Below are 19,967 nucleotides of genomic sequence, written 5' to 3'. Positions count from 1 at the left end.
CCGGATGATTTTTTGTAGCCTGCACCAGGAGTGCCCAAGAGCAAAAAGGTTGGGTTTGTACAAAATAATATTTGTTTGAACAAACTCATAACCTGATTGTGACATACATGATGTAACTTAGTGATAATTCGACAAATGTCTCTTTGCCTAATGTTGTTATCTATCCTGTGGCAACGCACGGGCATTCGACTAGTAAATGTAAATGAAAAATAACTAAGAATTAGTTTATGCATCTGTACATCTCTATTTCAGGTATACTGTTTTTCTTCTACTCGGTAAGATCCTTGAAAAATCATGCTTTTTTTCTTCGGATTTGCTGTTTCATTAATTATAACTGAGGTCTGGCAGAACTTTGCAAAAGGGCAAATCATACATGCATTTCTAAAGATAGAACTGCTGGCTGTGTAAAATACACACGCTACTAGTAGTTGTAAGAGTAAGTGCGATGGATGCGAGCCCGAACATTGCGTTGAGGGAAATCCAGCCCAACACTCGCGGGTTCATCTTCTCACTACTCACCCCCTGCAATAATTTATTTAATTTAGAGGTAAATACATCAGGAGTCATAGAACTTGCATGTGATGGTCAGTTTGGTGCATAAACTTGCAAAATACGTGTTTCTGGTCATCAAACTTGCGTGGACGTGTAAATACGGTCACATTTCCTGTACATGGATGTATTCACTGCCTACATGGCATGCCAGCATGGCCGGGGCCCATTGTCAGTGGATGAAGCGTTGTGCATGTGATATTTTTTATAAAAACACCCTCAAGTTTTTTAATACTTCGTACAAAAGCCCTCCATTCATTCATTCTGCGCTATATTATGTTTTATCTAGATTTTCTAATATTTTTTTTTGAATTCTAAGCGCATCTCTAGCAAATCCCTCATATCGCACCGACCCTTAAAATAATCGCCAGTTTGCGGTTTTGCGCCAAAAGGTTGTCTGAACAAACACTGTAAACACACTATAAGGGGTCTGCTATAGATACTCTAACGGAAATTGGTTGCTTTGTCCGTAAAAAATATATGCATTCATTCCAAAAAATACTCTAATTCAAAAGAGAAATCTAGTCAATCTGTCCAAAAAATTTATCTAGAATATAAGTTGTTTTCTTACATAGAAAAAACAAAAGCAAAATACATAAGATAAATTGTGTTTATCCTTTTATGTGTCATTGTGGCTGGATGGTTCGAACCCGGCTTCCACCTTTTCGCGAACCCTTTTCTGGTTTTAATTTCTATTTTAATTAGGACGGTGCTCGTATATAAAGCTAATTGTGCACGTTAGACGTCAAATGTCAGTTAGCCGATTAGCGGGCAATATGCATGCGAATTGCAGGTGTGGTTGAATCCCATCAATACTGATCCATCCTTTTTTTCGTTTTATTTCAGAATTTTCTGTGTAAAAAAATGAAATGCAAGGGTGCTTTCTGAAGAAAAAAACGCATGCGGGTTACCCACCTCTTCAGCCATTGACAGCGGGCCCATGCAATGTTGGCACGGCACGCATGCATGTAATACACCCAGCTACGGTAGAAAGCACCGTATTTGCACGCCCACGCAAGTTTGATGATTAGAAACATGTAATTTACAAGTTTATGCACCAAACTGACCGTCACGTGCAAGTTCTATGACTGCCCGTGTATTTACCTTTTTAATTAATTACTATCAAAAATAATTAAGCAGGAACTTAGGGCCTGTTTGGTTCTAAATAAGTCACCAACTTATAAGTCGAAAAGTGAAAGAAGTGACTTATTTTGTCAAACAGACCCGACTTATAAGTCATCCCAACTTATAAGTCATAAGTTGCTCTACCCCAACTTAAAACTTATAAGTCACCCCCTTTTGCGTGGGTCCCACCACCTGCATGATGTTGATTGGTGTGAAAAGATGTGTCAAGTGACTTATAAGTTAGGTGACAACCAAACAGGCGTGACTTATAAGTCACTAGTTTTAAGTCACCTGACTTATAAATCGGGTGACTTATTGAAACCAAACAGATCTTTATTAATCAGTGCAACAAGGAAAAACTACTCCCTCAGTTGAAAGGTCAAAGGAGGGAGTAGTTTGTAAGGAACTCCTTCCCAGATATTGCATGCATGCATCGACGGGAACAGACGTACGTTATCTCAGTTGTTCTCAACAGCAACAAAAATTAGTATCCCAGTTAATTAGCACTAATGTGTTGTGCTCTCACCTGAAGAGGCTATATTCACAGGAGTCGGTGTGACATTCCAAATTGACAGAGACACGGAGTAGTAGGAGCATAGTGCATTAATTAGGTGCAGTTGGCATGTTTAGCGCTAGCTAGCTGTCAGCAATCTGACACTGACCCGTACTAAAAGTAAAAGACAGACCAAGTCATCCTTGTCCCAACTTTCCAGTTCTGCCCAATGCTATTCTGCTAGCTGTGCACAAGAGATTGCGGTAGACAATCGATCAAGGAGGACCGAAAGGAACGTGCGCACACACAATTAAGGGTCTGTTTGGTTCTAATAAGTCACATGACATATAAATCAGGTGACTTAAAATCAATGACTTATTAGTCACGTCTGTTTGGTTGTCACCTGACTTATAAGTCATCGACCACACATTCTTACCTTATTTTTTATATAAAGGTGGTGGGACCCACGCAAAAGAGGGTGACTTATAAGTTTTAAGTTGGGGTGGAACAACTTATGACTTATAAGTTAGGGTGATTTATAAGTTGGGTTTGTTTGACAAAATAAGTCACTTTTTTTATTTTTCGACTTATAAGTTGATGACTTATTTAGAACCAAACAGGGCCTAAGAAGTAGGGTAGCAGGGTTACTTAGTGCATGCATTTTCCAAATCGGCGCAGAGTACATTAATTAGTGCAGTTACCGTACGTGTCACTATATATGTGCAAGCATGATCTCGGCCGTCCATCCATATATCGACCAGCACAAATTAATGGACAGAGCTGCATGCGTGTAGTGTATGTCTAGCTCTAGCACCATCACAAAAACTAGCTAACTGTTTTTTTCTTTTTGACAGTACGAAAACTAGCTAATTGTCCGTAACTGACCTCAAAATTAACAAAGATTGTCGAATTTGCCAGTTGTGGCCATATGGGTGTCAAAAGTTTTAGTTTTATACTACATGAACACACGCAATAATTTCAGTGCGTGCAGCTACGTACGTATTGCTATAATCAAATAAACTGCGTGAATATCTATATATGAGCCAGACAATCCATCATATTAACACCGCAGCTAATCGGCCGGCGCGGGTCAAATATGTCCATCGAGCTAGCTACTCCCTCCGTTGATGGCCGGCGTCTCAAGCATAGCATAGCGAAATAATTACTCTCTCCATTTTAAATTACTTATCGCAAGAATGGATGTATCTAGAACTAAAATACATCTAAATACTTTGTAAAAAAAATACATCTAGATACAACCATACTTGCGACAAATAATTCAGAACGGAAAAAGTAGTTAATAAACAACTTGTAGTATATACTGAAATATTGTTGCCGTGGCCTTTCTCTTGCACTCTTTCTTTGAACCTCCTTCGCGCTCTCTTTTTCTGACACAACAAAGATGAAGGAGGAAGAAAGAAGACAGTGAACACGAGAGATTTTGTCGGCCGACGCACGAACACCGTCACGGGCGCACGAACACCCAAATTATTTTTCTTTTTACACTGGCTACATCGCTACAACACCGGCAACTCCCCCCTTTGGTTACATCAGGTCTGAGGGATTTTATACCTGCACGTACACGCACCCCAGCACACACGCACGCACACATCACCGGCCTGAACTCACGGCCACTAACATGTTCACACACAAGTACTAACTATACCACTAAGCTAGCTACATGCATGGCGTCCATATCCAGGCGCGCATCAGTTCCTCGACAGCCGGCCACACGACCTGGTAGATAGCATGCATGCATCTAACTAACTCCACGTATGACCGGGCCGGCTCGCTCCAGTCTCATGTCAAAGATCATGCCTAACAATTCTCCTAATCTTGATATGGCTAGTCGTCGACCGTCATCTTGACCGTCTCCGTCCAACGATGTGACGTGCCGCCTGCTTGTCGTCATCAGAGTTGCAACTCCTGTTATTGTCGTCATCACGACGGACCCAGCCCGCGGACCCGACCCGACACATCGACGTCAGTCGCACCGTCATGGACCCGACCTGGACGCATTGACGCTGGTCGCACCGTGCTCCGTCACGATCCTGACGACATACGCCGAGCTCTTTCTCCGCCGGCGACACATGCCTAGCGTCCCTCTGCGTCCCGCACGTCTCGCGCGCACCCGGCGCGTCCGACGAGCCCGACCGCACCAGTGCGTCCCGCACGTCCTGCACGCACCCGACGTGTCCGACGAGCCCAACCGCACCAGACGCTCCCGCGTGCCGCCTCCGCGTCCGCCATGGCAGCCGCCGGCGACAAACGCCGGAAGGATGTAGCCGAACTCGAGCACGGATTCGAGTACAACGGCGACATACGCCTCCTCCCAACGTCAACCGCACGCTCGTACGCGCGCCCGGGTTCCTGGCGCGCCCGACGCGTCCAGTGCGCACCCATAACACGCACCGGTTGCGCTCGGCTCGCCGCCGCGGCTTATTGCCCTGCACCGCTGCAGCCTCAACCGCAGCACATCACCTCCATGCCACCACGCTGCGCCACCGCAGCCTCTGCGCCACCACGCAGGTCCACCGCGGCTCTGTGCCACGCGCCTCCACGGTTGTCGCGCCGAGCCGCCGCGACCTCTGTGCCACCACGCAGGTCCTCCGCGACCTCCTCGTCTCCGCGACCACCGTGCTCTTCGCACGCACGGCATCACACCGCACAGCCGCGGACTCGTCGCGCGTCGCCGACGCCACGCGCTCGCCGCACGCCGCAGCCAATGCCTCCATGTCGGTCGCGCACGCCGCGTCCGCCGCGCACGCCACCGCGCGCCACGGCCGTCCCTCGAACCTTGTGGCTCTGAATACCAATTGTTGTTGCCGTGGCCTTCCTCTTGCACTCTTTCTCTGGACCTTCTTCGCGCTCTCTCTTTCTGACACAACAAAGACGAAAGAGGAGGAAGAAAGGAGACACTGGACACAAGAGATTTTTCCAGCCGGCGCACGAACGCCGCCACGGGCGCACGAACGCCCAAATCTTTTTCCTCTTTACACTGGCTACATCGCGACAATATCGGCAACTCCCCCCTTTGGCTACATCAGGTCTGGGGGTTTTATACCTGCGTGTACACGCAGCCCAGCACACACACACACACACATCACCGGCCTAAACTCACGGCCACTAACCCGTTCACACGCAAGTACTAACTACACCACTAAGGCCCTGTTTGGTTAATAAGTCCTAAGACTTTTTTTAATCCCAACTTATAAGTTTTAAGTCTCTAAAAAGTCCCTACTTATCTAGCTTCTGGGACTTAATATGGATTAAAAGACCATATTACAACTATAAGTCTCTATAAGTCCCTCCTTGAGAGTCTTATTTTATAAATCCCAAATTATCACATTAAGTCCCTATAAATTTCTAGGGACTTTTTTAAGTCCCTAAAGCAATAAGTCCCTGAAAACAAACACCCTCTAAGCTAGCTACATGCACGACGTCCATATCCATGCGCGCATCAGTTCCTCAACAGCCGGCCACACGACCTGGTAGCTAGCATGCATGCATCTAAGTAACTCTACGTATGACCCGTCCGGCGCTCCATTATGCCTAACATGAAACAAAAGAGAGTTCATGAATGATGCATGGAAATAAAATACGATCGCATCGCGTGCCGCGAACGCGGCGAACACGCATCGTAGTATATACCATCCATCGATAGGTCGATGGATCACGCGCGCGCCTGCGTTGCGTACCTCTCGAAGACGATGGCGAGGAGGAAGAAGAAGGCGGCTGCGACGAGGTTGCGGTAGGCGAGCAGGATGAGGGGGTGCATGTCGTTGAGAGCCACCTTGGTAAGCAGCATGGTCACCACCGTCAGCACCTGCACAAGCAGCATGCCGGTCGGCAGCGTGACCTGCTCCGCCCGCCTCCTCCTCCTTGCCTCATACTCCGCCACGGTCATCACGGCCACGTCGTCGCCGCGCCCCGCCATGTCCAGAGTCGATCAGGGGCGGCCTATCGAGAGCTTAATTTCCTGGGACGCGATCGAGCAAGGAGCAACGCAACGCCGAGAGGAGGAGGGAGATACATATATAGCCACGAACGAACAAGCAAGCGATATGATCGTGGAATGCAGCTGGCTGGTGGCTTTGCGTCTGCGTGGTCACTGACTGGTTGGTGTGGTAGGTGTATGTTTTTTTGCGGGGTGTAGGTCCTATGTTTTCAATTGAATGCATATGTACTCCATTCGTTCGCGAATTTTAAAATTTTGACCAACTTTATAAAAAATAGTAGTAACATATATGAAATCAAATTGATATATTATCAAAGTACATTTTAAAACGAATCTAGTGATACTAATTTGATGCCATAAATGCTTTCACTTTTTTCTAGAAATGTGGTCAAAGTTCCCTAGCTCCCCGCAAAAATAAAGTCAACGTCCCCAATAATTTGCCATATGTGTTGTCGGGTGTGGCTAGGTCTCAGTCGACTGAGACTTAACTAAGTCTCAGTCAAGTGATATACTATGTAAGAAGAAAAAGAGAAACTGAAAATATATTTTTTATATAAATCTCTATGCAAAATCAAAGGAAGGTAGCATCGATTGAGACACAACGAAGCAAAACTGTTGTAATGTTATGCAATATGAATACAATCCAAAACATTTTGTAAAAGTAATATTTTAATTGCCTTGGCCGGTCCTGATACAAACAAGCGAGAAAATATTTGAAATATGTTGAGACATTGATTTATTTTGTCCTCAAGGAGGGATATTGCGCCATGAATACCGGTGGCACCCCTGATATAATCACACCTACTCTATGGTTATTGGGGGTGCTCAATTTACCATCTTGGTAGCCTCTACCTTACTTTGCTCATTGTATCTCTCCCTTTTGTGTATAGTGGTTTTCATATTGATGATCTCATTAGAAAATAGACCTTCATTGTCGCGACTTCCTTTACCCAGAAAATTGTACATATGTGCTATTTTTGGCTCTTCTTTAGCCAAATTTATATGGCTGGTGGTGCTCAGTGCTTTTGGTATTGCTCGATCAACATGATAGGACTAATGCCATGCTTGGCAGATGGATATCTTCTTTTCCATCGGATCCACATGAGCTGGTGCTATGTGGTTGACAACTTGGAAAACAAGGAAATGTAGTTTGGGTAGGCACACTGTCGATGTCAAAGAAAATTAAACACTATAGGGATCGCAAAAATGTAGTTTGCTTGTAGTTTAGTGTTGCAAATGTAGCATGGCTTTAGCATAATGGAGACAGTCTAATTACAATATGAGGAAGGAATTATAATCAATATGTATATGATGACTTGTCCACGTTGACGAAAGAAGAAAAGGGTCCCTAAGAAAAGGCAAAGGCTTGTTCACTCTGTTACTAGTTCATATCATGATGACTTGTCACACATATATGCTTTGATGATGACCACGATCACATGAAGCAAACTAGTCTATGTTTGTCAAGCTATTACCGATGCTTTATTTATTTTTCTAGTTACATTATTGTTGTCACGGAGAAGCCATTACCGATGTGTTGTTTATGTATTTATTTTGAGTTGGCCGATGATGAGCGACGGGCGTCTGCGTTGTGTTCTTGTTGAAGGTGGTGGATTAAATCTCAACTTTGAGGATGAAAATCCCATGACTGACCTATGTTTGGACTTGTCACAATTAGCACACGTGCGGTATTTCCCTCTTGAAGGCTTAGCCTAGGAGTTGTATACTTTTTTGTTGTTGTGGACTTTTACCATATGGTGAGTGGTTGTCTGACGGCACTACTGTCGCGAGGCATGGCCTCGGGTTTTATTTTTCGGGTCGAATTTGTTCCGTTGCGTGATTTTCTTTCTTGAATAATATATGGCTATATGCATCTTTTGATGCAAAGGCCGGGAGTTATCCTCTTTTTCGAAAACAAATGATGTGGCTTGTTTCGTGGCCCCATTTGAAGTCATTATTTTTCATGATCAATTTTGTTAAGCATATCCTCATGGACATAACACTAAAAAGTATTTGACCTAAAAATTTCATGTCATGGATCAAGTATGTTTGAAACTATGTATAGTAACAAAAGCAATCACCTGAAGTACTGAACTATAAATAGAGTTCATGATAGCAAATTACTTACGTATTCTATGTTATTAGACCATCAAAGCAATAAGGGATTTGTAAGCACATGCGGTGTTCATCAATGACACTTTCTTTCTTCCTTTACCCCATTCATGTAGGCTGAGCTCTGAGTGAAGTCAGGCTCATGTCGTAGACTCCGATCAGCATTATTCCTCCTTCTTCCACTCGCGTTGTCAGCCGGAATGGGGGGAAGAGGCCGTACCCATGTGTAGTAGTAGGGTTTGCTTTGCTGTGCTTCTCCTGCCAAATAAAGAGGCAATCAGATCTAGATCCACCATGATTCCTCCTCTATCTCCTCTCCCTTTCATTCATGGTGATGTAGGCAAGGTAGAGGGCCGGACAAGATTACACTCCTAAGTTGGCACCTCTTGGCCAGATCCATATGGCAACGAGTTGTTTCACCGCCAACGCCCTCACTAACCCGCCCCCTTTTGCTTCTCTAAATAAAGCTGATCTTGGTTATCCTCTCCTCGTTAGGAAAAATTGTTCGAGTTGGGGAGTCATCCCTGATTTGGAGGAGCTTTAGCCTCTCCTCCTCCTCTCTTCTACTCGTCGTGGTGGGAAGATAGGGGGTGGATTACCGGAGTGTAGTGTCTGGGCTACAGTTCGTCACCCCTGGTGTTTGCATTGAAGCTACCACTCCAGTCTTCATCGCAACCATGTTGGTCAGAGGAAAAGTTGTTCGAGTTGGGGAGATGGTCAAACCAGAGGCCCTAGTCACCCCTGATCTGGAGGAGCCTCATCCTCTCCTCCTCCTCTCTTCTCTTCATCGTGGTGGTGGAAGGATAGAGGGGGAGGGAGGGATTACTGAAGTGTAGTGTTTAGGCAGCTGCTCGTCACCGCTGGTTTTGGGTTGAAGCTACCGCTCGGGTCTTCACCGCAGCCATAATTTCCAAAAGGGAGGTAATTGTCCTTTGATATAGAGTCCATGGTGTCCTTCTCTGATGAGCTATGCATATCCTTCGAAGGCAATGATGGTTACATCAAACCAAGTGGTTTGCCTCCGGTGTCAGTGCAACTGGTTTTGCATTCAGGTAGTTTTTACACCCGATTATAATGTAGTTTCTCTATTGAGGCTCTCCATAAAAAGGTCAGGGCCAAGTTGTAGTTCTCTTTTCTTTGAGTTCTTGTGTCAGCATGTGATGTCCGTCCACAAAGGACCTATACTCTGTTAAAAAAAAGTTACTACGATTGAATGGTCCAACTAATTTCATCCCTAAGAAAAAAGGAAAAACACATGCCATCTCTCTATTTTTCATAAAATCTGATTGAAGCCCAATTACTTTTGTGTCGAGTGCCAAATAGACACTGCATTTTTGCACTAACTTATGAATATGAGTGCTGCCAAGTTATAATGAAGCAGGTAGGCATATACTCGTGCATTCTTTCTCACGTTGGCACATATTGCACACATGGTCACTGGATTCATCTATTGGCAGACAAGGATGAATACAGCCCTCTGTGAATGGTCTACATACATACATACATGTGTGTGTGTGACGTCTGTTTGTGATCTCTTCTGTCTCTATTGGTGTCTTAGGGTGTCTCCAACATTGACCTTTAAACCGCCTGCATCCGTTCGGATCGAGTTGTTTGGACCTATTTTGTCATCCAACACGGCACCCCATTGGTTCACAGACCGGTCCGGACTCCATTTTCCCGCAAATTGGAGCAAACTGAATTGGGGGGGGGGGGGGTTGGGAGTTCAAACCGCCGACACGTAGGACTCCGACACCCCCGACCCACTCAAATCCCATTCTGATTCACTTTTCTTCGACTCTGCCCCTACTCCCTCATACTTTGCATCCTCATCCTCCTCGTCCAACATTGTGGTTGTGCCTCTTCGGATGCCACCTAGACATCACAGGACATCTGCAGCCCCCACCAACGCGCCTGCCCTCCTTGGACTATGCCGCCATCCACCCAAGGTCCCTCCGCCCTGCTGATAACGTCCATGGCGAACACCATGCCCAATAGGTGTTCGGTCAAATGCCATTGAGCTTTTTTTACTTCTTGTTATTTGCTAGAGTAAGCAGGATGGTGGGGTACTCAGTGAAGGAGGATGACTTGTTGTGGGATGCATGGTTGGTCGTATTTGCGGACTCTGTAGGAAGGAACTCAAGGGGCTCGATGTTTTGGCAGCACGCTGCATGCTTCATTTCATGCTGAAGGAAATATACCCTAGAGGCAATAATTAAGTTGTTATTTATATTTCCTTATATCATGATAAATTTTTATTATTCATGCTAGAATTATATTAACCAGAAACTTAGTACATGTGTGAATACATAGACAAACAGAATGTCACTAGTATGCCTCTACTTGACTAGCTCGTTGAATCAGTGATGGTTATGTTTCCTAACTATAGACATGAGTTGTCATTTGATTAACGGGATTACATCATTAGAGAATGATGTGATTGACTTGACCCATCCGTTAGCTTAGCACGATGATCGTTTAGTTTGTTGCTATTGCTTTATCCATAACTTATACATGTTCCTATGACTATGAGATCATGCAACTCCCGAATACCGGAGGAACACTTAGTGTGCTATCAAACGTCACAACATAACTAGGTGACTATAAATATGCTCTACAGGTGTCTCCGATGGTGTTTGTTAAGTTGGCATAGATCGAGATTAGGATTTGTCACTCCAAGTATTGGAGATGTATCTTTGGGCCCTCTCGATAATGCACATCACTAGAAGCCTTGCAAGCAATGTGACTAATGAGTTAGTTACGTTATGATGCATTACGGAACGAGTAAAGAGACTTGCCGGTAACGAGATTGAACTAGGTATTGAGATACCGACGATCGAATCTCGGGCAAGTAACATACCGATGACAAAGGGAACAACATATGTTGTTGTGCGGTTTGACCGATGAAGATCTTCGTAGAATATGTAGGAACCAATATGAGCATCCAGGTTCCGCTATTGGTTATTGACCGGAGATGAGTCTCGGTCATGTCTACATAGTTCTCGAATCCCTAGGGTCTGCACGCTTAACGTTCGGTGACGATCGGTATTATGCGTTTATGTGTTTTGATGTACCGAAGGTAGCTCGGAGTCCCAGATATGATCATGGACATGACGAGGAGTCTCGAAATGGTCGAGACATAAAGATTGATATATTAGACGGCTATATTCGGACACCGGAAGTGTTCCGAGTGATTTCGGAGAAAACCGGAGTGCCGGAGGGTTACCGGAACCCCCCCCCCCCCCCCCCGAGGGGGGAACTAATGGGCCACATAGGCCTTAGTGGAGAGAGAGAGAGAGGACCAGCCAGGGCAAGCCGCCCCCTCTAGTCCGAATTGGACTAGGGAAGGGGGGCGGCGCCCCCCTTTCCTTCTCCCTCTCCTCCTTCCTTTCCCCCTCCTAGTAGGACTAGGAAAAGGGGAGTCCTACTCCTACTAGGAGGATGACTCCTCCTCTCCCGGCGCGCCCCAAGGGCCGGCCGGCCTCCCCCTTTCTCCTTTATATACGGGGGCAGGGGGCACCCTAGTACACACAAGTTGATCATTGATCTCTTAGCCATGTGTGGTGCCCCCCTCCACCATAATCCACCTCGGTCATATTGTCGTAGTGCTTAGGCGAAGCCCTACGTCGGTAGCTTCATCATCACCGTCATCATGTCGTCGTGCTGACGAAGCTCTCCCTCGACACTCATCTAGATCGAGAGTTCATGGGACGTCACCAAGCTGAACATGTGCATATCGTGGAGGTGCCGTACTTTCGGTACTAGGATTGGTCGGATCGTGAAGATGTACGACTATATGAACCGCATTGTCATAACGCTTCTGCTTACGGTCTATGAGGGTACGTGGACAACACTGTTCCCCTCTCGTTGCTATGCATGACCATGATAGATCTTGCATGTGCGTAGGATATTTTTTTTGAAATTACTGCGTTCCCCAACAGTGGTATCCAAGCCAGGTCTATGTGTAGATGTTATATGCACAAGTAGAACACAAAGGAGTTGTGAGCGTGGGTATATACATATTGCTTGCTGTCACTAGTTGATTCTTGATTCAGCGGTATTGTTGGAAGAAGAAGTCCAAACCGACATTACGCGTACACTTACCCGAGACTGGTTCTACCGACGTGCGTCGCACACAGGTGGCTGGTGGGTATTAGTTTCTCCAATTTTAGTTGAATCAGATTCAATGAATAGGGTTCTTTCTGAAGATCAAAAAGCAATCACTATACCGCGTTGTGGTTTTTGATGCGTTGGTAAGAACGGTTCTTGCTCAGCCCGTAGCAGCCACGTAAAACTTGCAACAACAAAGTAGAGGATGTCTAACTTGTTTTTGCAGGGCATGTTGTGATGTGATATGGTCAAGACATTATGCTAAATTTTATTGTATGAGATGATCATGTTTTGTAACACAGTTATCAGCAACTGGCAAGAGCCATATGGTTATCGCTTTATTGTATGAAATGCAACCGCCAAGTAATTGCTTTACTTTATCACTAAGCGATAGCGATAGTCGTAGAAGCAATAGTTGGCGAGACGACAACGATGCTTCGATGGAGATCAAGGTGTCAAGCCGGTGAAGATGGTGATCATGACGGTGCTTTGGAGATGGAGATCAAAGGCACAAGATGATGATGGCCATATCATATCACTTATATTGATTGCATGTGATGTTTATCCTTTATGCATCTTATTTTGCTTAGTTCGGCGGTAGCATTATAAGATGATCTCTCACTAAATTTCAAGGTATAAGTGTTCTCCCTGAGTATGCGCCATTGCTACAGTTCGTCGTGCCGAGACACCACGTGATGATCGGGTGTGATAACCTCTACGTTCACATACAACGGGTGCATGCCAGTTTTGCACACGCAGAATACTCGTGTTAAACTTGACGAGCCTACCATATGCAGATATGGCCTCGGAACACTGAGACCAAAAGGTCGAGCGTGAATCATATAGTAGATATGATCAACATAGTGATATTCACCATTAAAAACTACTCCATCTCACGTGATGATCGAACATGGTTTAGTTGATGTGGATCACGTGATCACTTAGATGATTAGGGCGATGTCTATCTAAGTGGGAGTTCTTAAGTAATTTGATTAATTGAACTTTAATTTATCATGAACTTACTACCTGGTAGTATTTTTCGCATGTCTGTGTTGTTGTAGATAGATGGCCCGTGTTGTTGTTCTGTTGAATTTTAATGCGTTCCTAGAGAAAGCTAAGTTGAAAGATGATGGTAGCAACTACACAGACTGGGCCCGTAACTTGAGTATTATATTCATTGCTGCACAGAAGAATTACGTCCTGGAAGCACCGCTAGGTGACAAACCCGCTGCGGGAGCAACGTCGGATGTTGTGAACACCTGGTAGAGCAAAGCTGATGACTACTCGATAGTTGAGTGTGCCATGCTTTACGTCTTAGAACCGAGACTTCAACGACATTTTGAACGTCATGGAGCATATGAGATGTTCCAGGAGTTGAAGTTAATATTTCAAGCAAATGCCCGAATTGAGAGATATGAAGTCTCCAATAAGTTCTACAGCTGTAAAATGGAGGAGAATAGTTCTGTCAGTGAACATATACTCAACATGTCTCGGTACCACAACCAATTGACTTACCTGGGAGTTAATCTTCCTGATTATAGTGTCATTAACAGAGTTCTTCAATCACTGCCACCAAGCTACAAGAGCTTCATGATGAACTATAATATGCAAGGGATGGATAAGACGATTCCTGAGCTCTTCGCAATGCTAAAGGCTGCGGAGTTAGAAATCAAGAAGGAGCATCAAGTGTTGATGGTCAACAAGACCACCAGTTTCAAGAAAAAGGGTAAAGGGAAGAAGGGGAACTTCAAGAAGAACAGCAAGCCAATTGCTACTCAAGTGAAGAAACCCAAGTCTGGACCTAAGCCTGAGACTGAGTGTTTCTACTGCAAAGGGACTGGTCACTGGAAGCGGAACTGCCCCAAGTATTTGGCGGAGAAGAAGGATGGCAAAGTGAAAGGTATATTCGATATACATGTTATTGATGTGTACCTTACTAATGCTCACAGTAGTGCATGGGTATTTGATACCGGTTCTGTTGCTAATATTTGCAACTCGAAACAGGGGCTATGGATTAAGCGAAGATTGGCTAAGGACGAGGTGACGATGCGCGTGGGAAATGGTTCCAAAGTCGATGTGATCGCCGTCAGCACGCTATCTCTACATCTACCTTCGGGATTAGTTTTAGACCTAAATAATTGTTATTTGGTTCCATGATACGTCCATTTAGCATCATGCTTTTATATCGGTATTTAGCCTCATGTCCGTATTTTATTTTTATCGACACCTCTATCTCTAAACATGTGGACATATTTTTCGATTTCGGCTTTCGCTTGAGGATAAGCGAGGTCTAAGATTTGGGGAGTTGATACGTCCATTTTGCATCATGCTTTTATATCGATATTTATTGCATTATGGGCTGTTATTACACATTATGTCACAATACTTATGCCTATTCTCTCTTATTTTACAAGGTTTACATGAAGAGGAAGAATGCCGGCAGCTGGGATTTTGGGCTGGAAAAGGAGCAAATATTAGAGACCTATTCTGCACAGCTCCAAAAGTCCTGAAACTTCACGGAAGTTATTTCCAGAATATATAAAAAAATACTGAGCGCAAGAAGTACCAGAGGAGGCCACCCACCAGCCACGAGGGTGGGGGCGCGCCCTACCCCCCTGGGCGCGCCCCCCTGCCTCGTCGGCCCCCTGGTGTCCCTCCGATGCCCATCTTCTACTATATGAGGTCTTTCGTTTGAGAAAAAACAAAAGAAAGCTTTCGGGACGAGACTCCGCTGCCAAGAGGCGGAACCTTGGCGGAACCAATCTAGGGCTTTGGCGGAGCTGTTCTGCGGGGGAAACTTCCCTCCGGGAGGGGGAAATCATCACCATCGTCATCACCAACAATCCTCTCATCGGGGGGGGGGGGGTCAATCTCCATCAACATCTTCACCACCACCATCTTATCTAAAACCCTAGTTCATCTCTTGTATCCAATCTTTGTATCCAAACCTCAGATTGGTACCTGTGGGTTGCTAGTAGTGTTGATTACTCCTTGTAGTTGATGCTAGTTGGTTTACTTGGTGGAAGATTATATGTTCAGATCCATTATGCATATTAATACCCCTCTGATTATGAACATGAATATGCTTTGTGAGTAGTTACGCTTGTTCCTGAGGACATAGGAGAAGTCTTGCTATTAGTAGTCATGTGAATTTGGTATTCGTTCGATATTTTGATGAGATGTATGTTGTTATCCCTCTAGTGGTGTCATGTGAACATCGACTACATGACACTTCACCATTGTTTGGGCCTAGAGGGAGGCACTGGGAAGTAATAAGTAGATGATGGGTTGCTAGAGTGACAGAAGCTTAAACCCTACTTTATGCGTTGCTTTGTAAGGGGCTGATTTGGATCCATATGTTTCATGCTATGGTTAGGTTTACCTTAATACTTCTGTTGTAGTTGCGGATGCTTGCAATGGGGGTTAATCATAAGTGGGATGCTTGTCCAAGTAAGGACAGTACCCAAGCACCGGTCCACCCACATATCAAATTATCAAAGTACCGAACGCGAATCATATGAACGTGATGAAAACTAGCTTGATGATAATTCCCATGTGTCCTCGGGAGCGCTTTCCTTCATATAAGAGTTTGTCCAGGCTTGTCCTTTGCTACAAAAAGGATTGGGCCATCTTTCTTCACGTTATTTACTTTTACTACTTGTTACTCGTTACAAATTACCTTATCACAAAACTATCGGTTACCGATAATTTCAGTGCTTGCAGAGAATACCTTGCTGAAAACCACTTATCATTTCCTTCTGCTCCTCATTGGGTTTGACACTCTTACTAATCAAAAAGGCTACGATATATCCCCTACACTTGTGGGTCATCAAGACTCTTTTCTGGCGCCGTTGCCGGGGAGTGAACCGCCTTTGGTAGGTGGAATTTGGTAAGGAAAAATTTATATAGTGTGCTGAAATTTACTATCACTTGTTACCATGGAAAGTAATCCTTTGAGGGGCTTGTTCGGGGTATCTTCACCCCGACCGATAGAGAAAATAGTTGCTCCTCAACCTACTATACCTACTGAAAATGAAAATGTTTACTTCGAAATTCCTTCGGATATGATAGAGAAACTGCTCGCTAATCCTTTTGCAGGAGATGGAACATTGCATCCCAACTTACACTTAATCTATGTAGATTATTTAAGCTTGCAGGTATGCCCAATGATGTTATCAAGAAGAAGGTCTTCCCTTTATCTTTGAAGGGAGATGCATTGACATGGTATAGGCTATGTGATGATATGGGATCATGGGACTACAAACGGTTGAAATTGGAATTCCATCACAAGTTTTATCCTATGCATCTTGTTCATCGTGATTGTAATTATATATATAATTTTTGGCCTAGCAAAGGAGAAAGCATCGCTCAAGCTTGGGGGAGGCTTAAGTCGATGTTATATTCATGTCCCAATCATGAGCTCTCAAGAGAAATGATTATTCAAAACTTTTATGCTCGGCTTTTTGACAACAATCGCTGCATACTCAATACTTCTTGTATTGGTTCCTTTATGATGAAGACTATTGAATTCAAATGGAATTTATTGGAGAGAATTAAACGCAACTCCGAAGATTGGGATCTCGACGAAGGTAAGGAGTCAGGTATGACACCTAAGTTTGATTGTGTTAAATCTTTTATGGATACTGATGTTTTTCGTAAGTTTAGCACTAAATATGGACTTGACTCTGAGATAGTAGCTTCTTTCTGTGAATCTTTTGCTACTCATGTTGATCTCCCTAAGGAGAAGTGGTTTAAATATAATCCTCGCATTGAAACAAAAGTAGTTGCACCTATTAAAGTTGAAGAAAAAACTATCACTTATGATGATCCTGTTGTCTCCACTGCTTATGTTGAGAAACCACATTTCCCTGTTAGAATTAAGGATCATGCTAAAGCTTCAACTGTAGTCAACAAGAGTAATATTAGGGCACACAAACCCCCTGAGGAAATTAAAGTTGAACCTAATATTGCTATGGTTAAAGATCTCTTGGCTGATAATATTGATGGGCATGTTATTTACTTTTGTGATGAGACTGCTAGAATTGCTAAACCTGGTGCTAAAGATAAACATAGACCTGTGGTAGGCATGCCTGTTATTTCTGTTAAAATAGGAGATCATTTTTATCATGGCTTGTGTTATATGGGTGCTAGTGCTAGTGCAATACCTATTTCCTTATACAAAGAAATTATGCATGATATTGCACCAGTTGGGATAGAAGATATCGATGTTACCATTAAGCTTGCTAATAGAGATACTATTTCACCAATTGGGATTGTTAGAGATGTTGAAGTCTTGTGTGGGAAGGCTAAATATCCAGCTGATTTCCTTGTTCTTGGTTCCCCTCAAGATAGCTTTTGTCCTATTATATTTGGTAGACCCTTCTTGAATACTGTTAATGCTAAGATAGATTGCAAGAAGGCTATTGTTACTATTGGTTTGGATGATATGTCTCGTGAGTTTAATTTTTCTAAATTCCGTAGAAAACCCCATGATGAAGAATTGCCTAGTAAAGATGAAATAATTGGTCTTGCTTCTATTGTTGTGCCTCCTAATGATCCTTTAGAACAATATTTGCTAGACCATGAGAATGATAAGTTTATGAATGAAAGAAGGGAAATAGATGAAATGTTATTTAAACAAAGACCCATTCTGAAACACAATTTGCCTGTTGAAATCCTAGGGGATCCTCCTCCACCCAAGGGTGATCCCGTGTTTGAGCTTAAACCATTGCCTCATACTCTTAAATATGCTTATCTTGATGAAAAGAAGATATATCATGTTATTATTAGTGCTAACCTTTCAGAGCATGAGGAAGAAAAATTATTGAAAACTCTGAAGAAGCACCGTGCTGCTATTGGATATACTCTTGATGATCTTAAGGGCATTTGTCTCACTCTATGTCAACACAAAATAAACTTAGAGAAAGACACCAAACCAGTTATTGATCACCAACGACGGCTGAATCCTAAGATGAAAGAAGTGGTAAGAAAATAAATACTAAAGCTCCTTGAGGAAGATATAATTTATCTCGTTGCTGATAGTCAGTGGGTAAGTCATGTCCATTGTGTCCCTAAGAATGGATGTATCACTGTCGTTCCTAATGATAAAGATGAATTGATTCCGCAAAGAATTATTACATTTATAGGATGGTAATTGATTTCCGCAAATTAAATAAGTCTACTAAAAAGATCATTACCCCTTACCTTTTATTGATCAAATGCTAGAAAGATTATCCAAACATACACATTTTTTCTTTCTAGATGGTTACTCTGGTTTCTCTCAAATACCTGTGTCAGCTGATGATCAAGCAAAGACCACTTTTACTTGCCCTTTCTGTACTTATGCTTATAGTCGTATGCCTTTTGGTTTATGTAATGCACCTGCTATCTTTCAAAGATGCATGATGGCTATATTTTCTGACTTTTGTGAAAAGATATGTGAGGTTTTCATGGACGATTTCTCCGTTTATGGATCCTCTTTTGATGATTGCTTGAGCAACCTTGATCGAGTTTTGCAGAGATGTGAAGAAACTAATCTTGTTCTGAATTGGGAGAAATGCCACTTTATGGTTAACGAGGGTATTGTCTTGGGGCATAAAATTTCTGAAAGAGGCATTGAAGTTGATAAAGCTGAAGTCGATTGAAAAGATGCCATGTCCCAAGGACATTAAAGGTATAAGAAGCTTCCTCGGTCACGCTGGTTTTTATAGGAGGTTCATTAAGGACTTCTCAAAAATTTCTCGGTCTCTGACTAATCTATTACAAAAAGATATTCCTTTTGTCTTTGATGATGATTGTGTATAAGCATTTGAAATACTTAAGAAAGCATTGATTTCTGCACCTATTGTTCAGCCGCCTGATTGGAATTTACCCTTTGAAATTATGTGTGATGCTAGTGATTATGTTGTAGGTGTTGTTCTAGGACAAAGAGTTGATAAGATTCAATATGCTAGTAAAACTCTAGACAATGCCCAGAGAAATTATGCTACAACTGAAAAAGAATTTTTAGCAGTTGTATTTGCTTGTGATAAATTCACACCTTATATTGTTGATTCTAAAGTAACTATTCACACTGATCATGCTGCTATTAAATACCTTATGGAAAAGAAAGATGCTAAACCTAGACTTATTAGATGGGTTCTCCTGCTACAAGAATTTGATTTGCATGTTATTGACAGAAAGGGAGCTGAGAACCCCGTTGCAGACAACTTGTCTAGGTTAGAAAATGTTCTTGATGACCCACTACCTATTGATGATAGCTTTCCTGATGAACAATTAAATGTCATAAATGCTTCTCGAACTGCTCCATGGTATGTTGTTTATGCTAATTATATTCTTGCTAAATTTATACCACCCAGTCTCACATACCAGCAAAAGAAAAATTTCTTCTATGATTTGAGACATTACTTTTGGGATGACCCACATCTTTATAAAGAAGGAGTAGATTGTATTATTAGACATTGTGTACCTGAGCATGAACAGGAACAGATCCTACGCAAGTGTCACTCCGAGGCTTATGGAGGACACCATGTTGGAGATAGAACTGCACATAAGGTATTGCAATCCGGTTTTTATTGGCCCACTCTCTTCTAGGATGCCCGTAAGTTTGTCTTGTCTTGTGAT

The 19,967-nt window shown here is 43.3% G+C and overlaps 1 protein-coding gene across 2 annotated transcripts; it reads right to left on the bottom strand.

Annotated features, from left to right (window-relative positions):
* Positions 1-219: 219 nt before the first annotated feature.
* LOC123106585 (uncharacterized) lies at positions 220-6,141 on the bottom strand. Of its 2 annotated transcripts, none has more exons than XM_044528699.1 (2): positions 5,866-6,141; positions 220-522 (listed from the first exon to the last, which is right to left on the bottom strand). In XM_044528699.1, the coding sequence occupies exons 1-2, from the start codon at positions 6,102-6,104 to the stop codon at positions 516-518; spliced, it is 246 nt and encodes an 81-aa protein (XP_044384634.1). In that variant the 5' UTR covers positions 6,105-6,141; the 3' UTR covers positions 220-515. The 2 variants fall into 2 exon arrangements, with proteins under 2 accessions (XP_044384634.1, XP_044384633.1); XM_044528698.1 differs by lacking the exon at positions 220-522 and adding an exon at positions 5,327-5,719.
* Between the last annotated feature and the right edge of the window lie 13,826 nt (positions 6,142-19,967).

This window comes from Triticum aestivum, chromosome 5A (genome assembly GCF_018294505.1).
Source record: "Triticum aestivum cultivar Chinese Spring chromosome 5A, IWGSC CS RefSeq v2.1, whole genome shotgun sequence".
NCBI classification, from domain to species: domain Eukaryota; kingdom Viridiplantae; phylum Streptophyta; class Magnoliopsida; order Poales; family Poaceae; genus Triticum; species Triticum aestivum.
Note: the sequence above shows the minus strand (reverse complement) of the source record. Positions and strands in the feature narration are given on the sequence as shown.

Bases quoted from the DNA above. Each gene is read 5' to 3' on its own strand.
- LOC123106585 (XM_044528698.1), bottom strand. From the start codon at position 6,104: ATGGCGGGGCGCGGCGACGACGTGGCCGTGATGACCGTGGCGGAGTAT. The intron at 5,720-5,865 runs GTACGCAACGCA...GTTTCATGTTAG, and splicing joins CTCGCCATCGTCTTCGAGAG to GCATAATGGAGCGCCGGACG.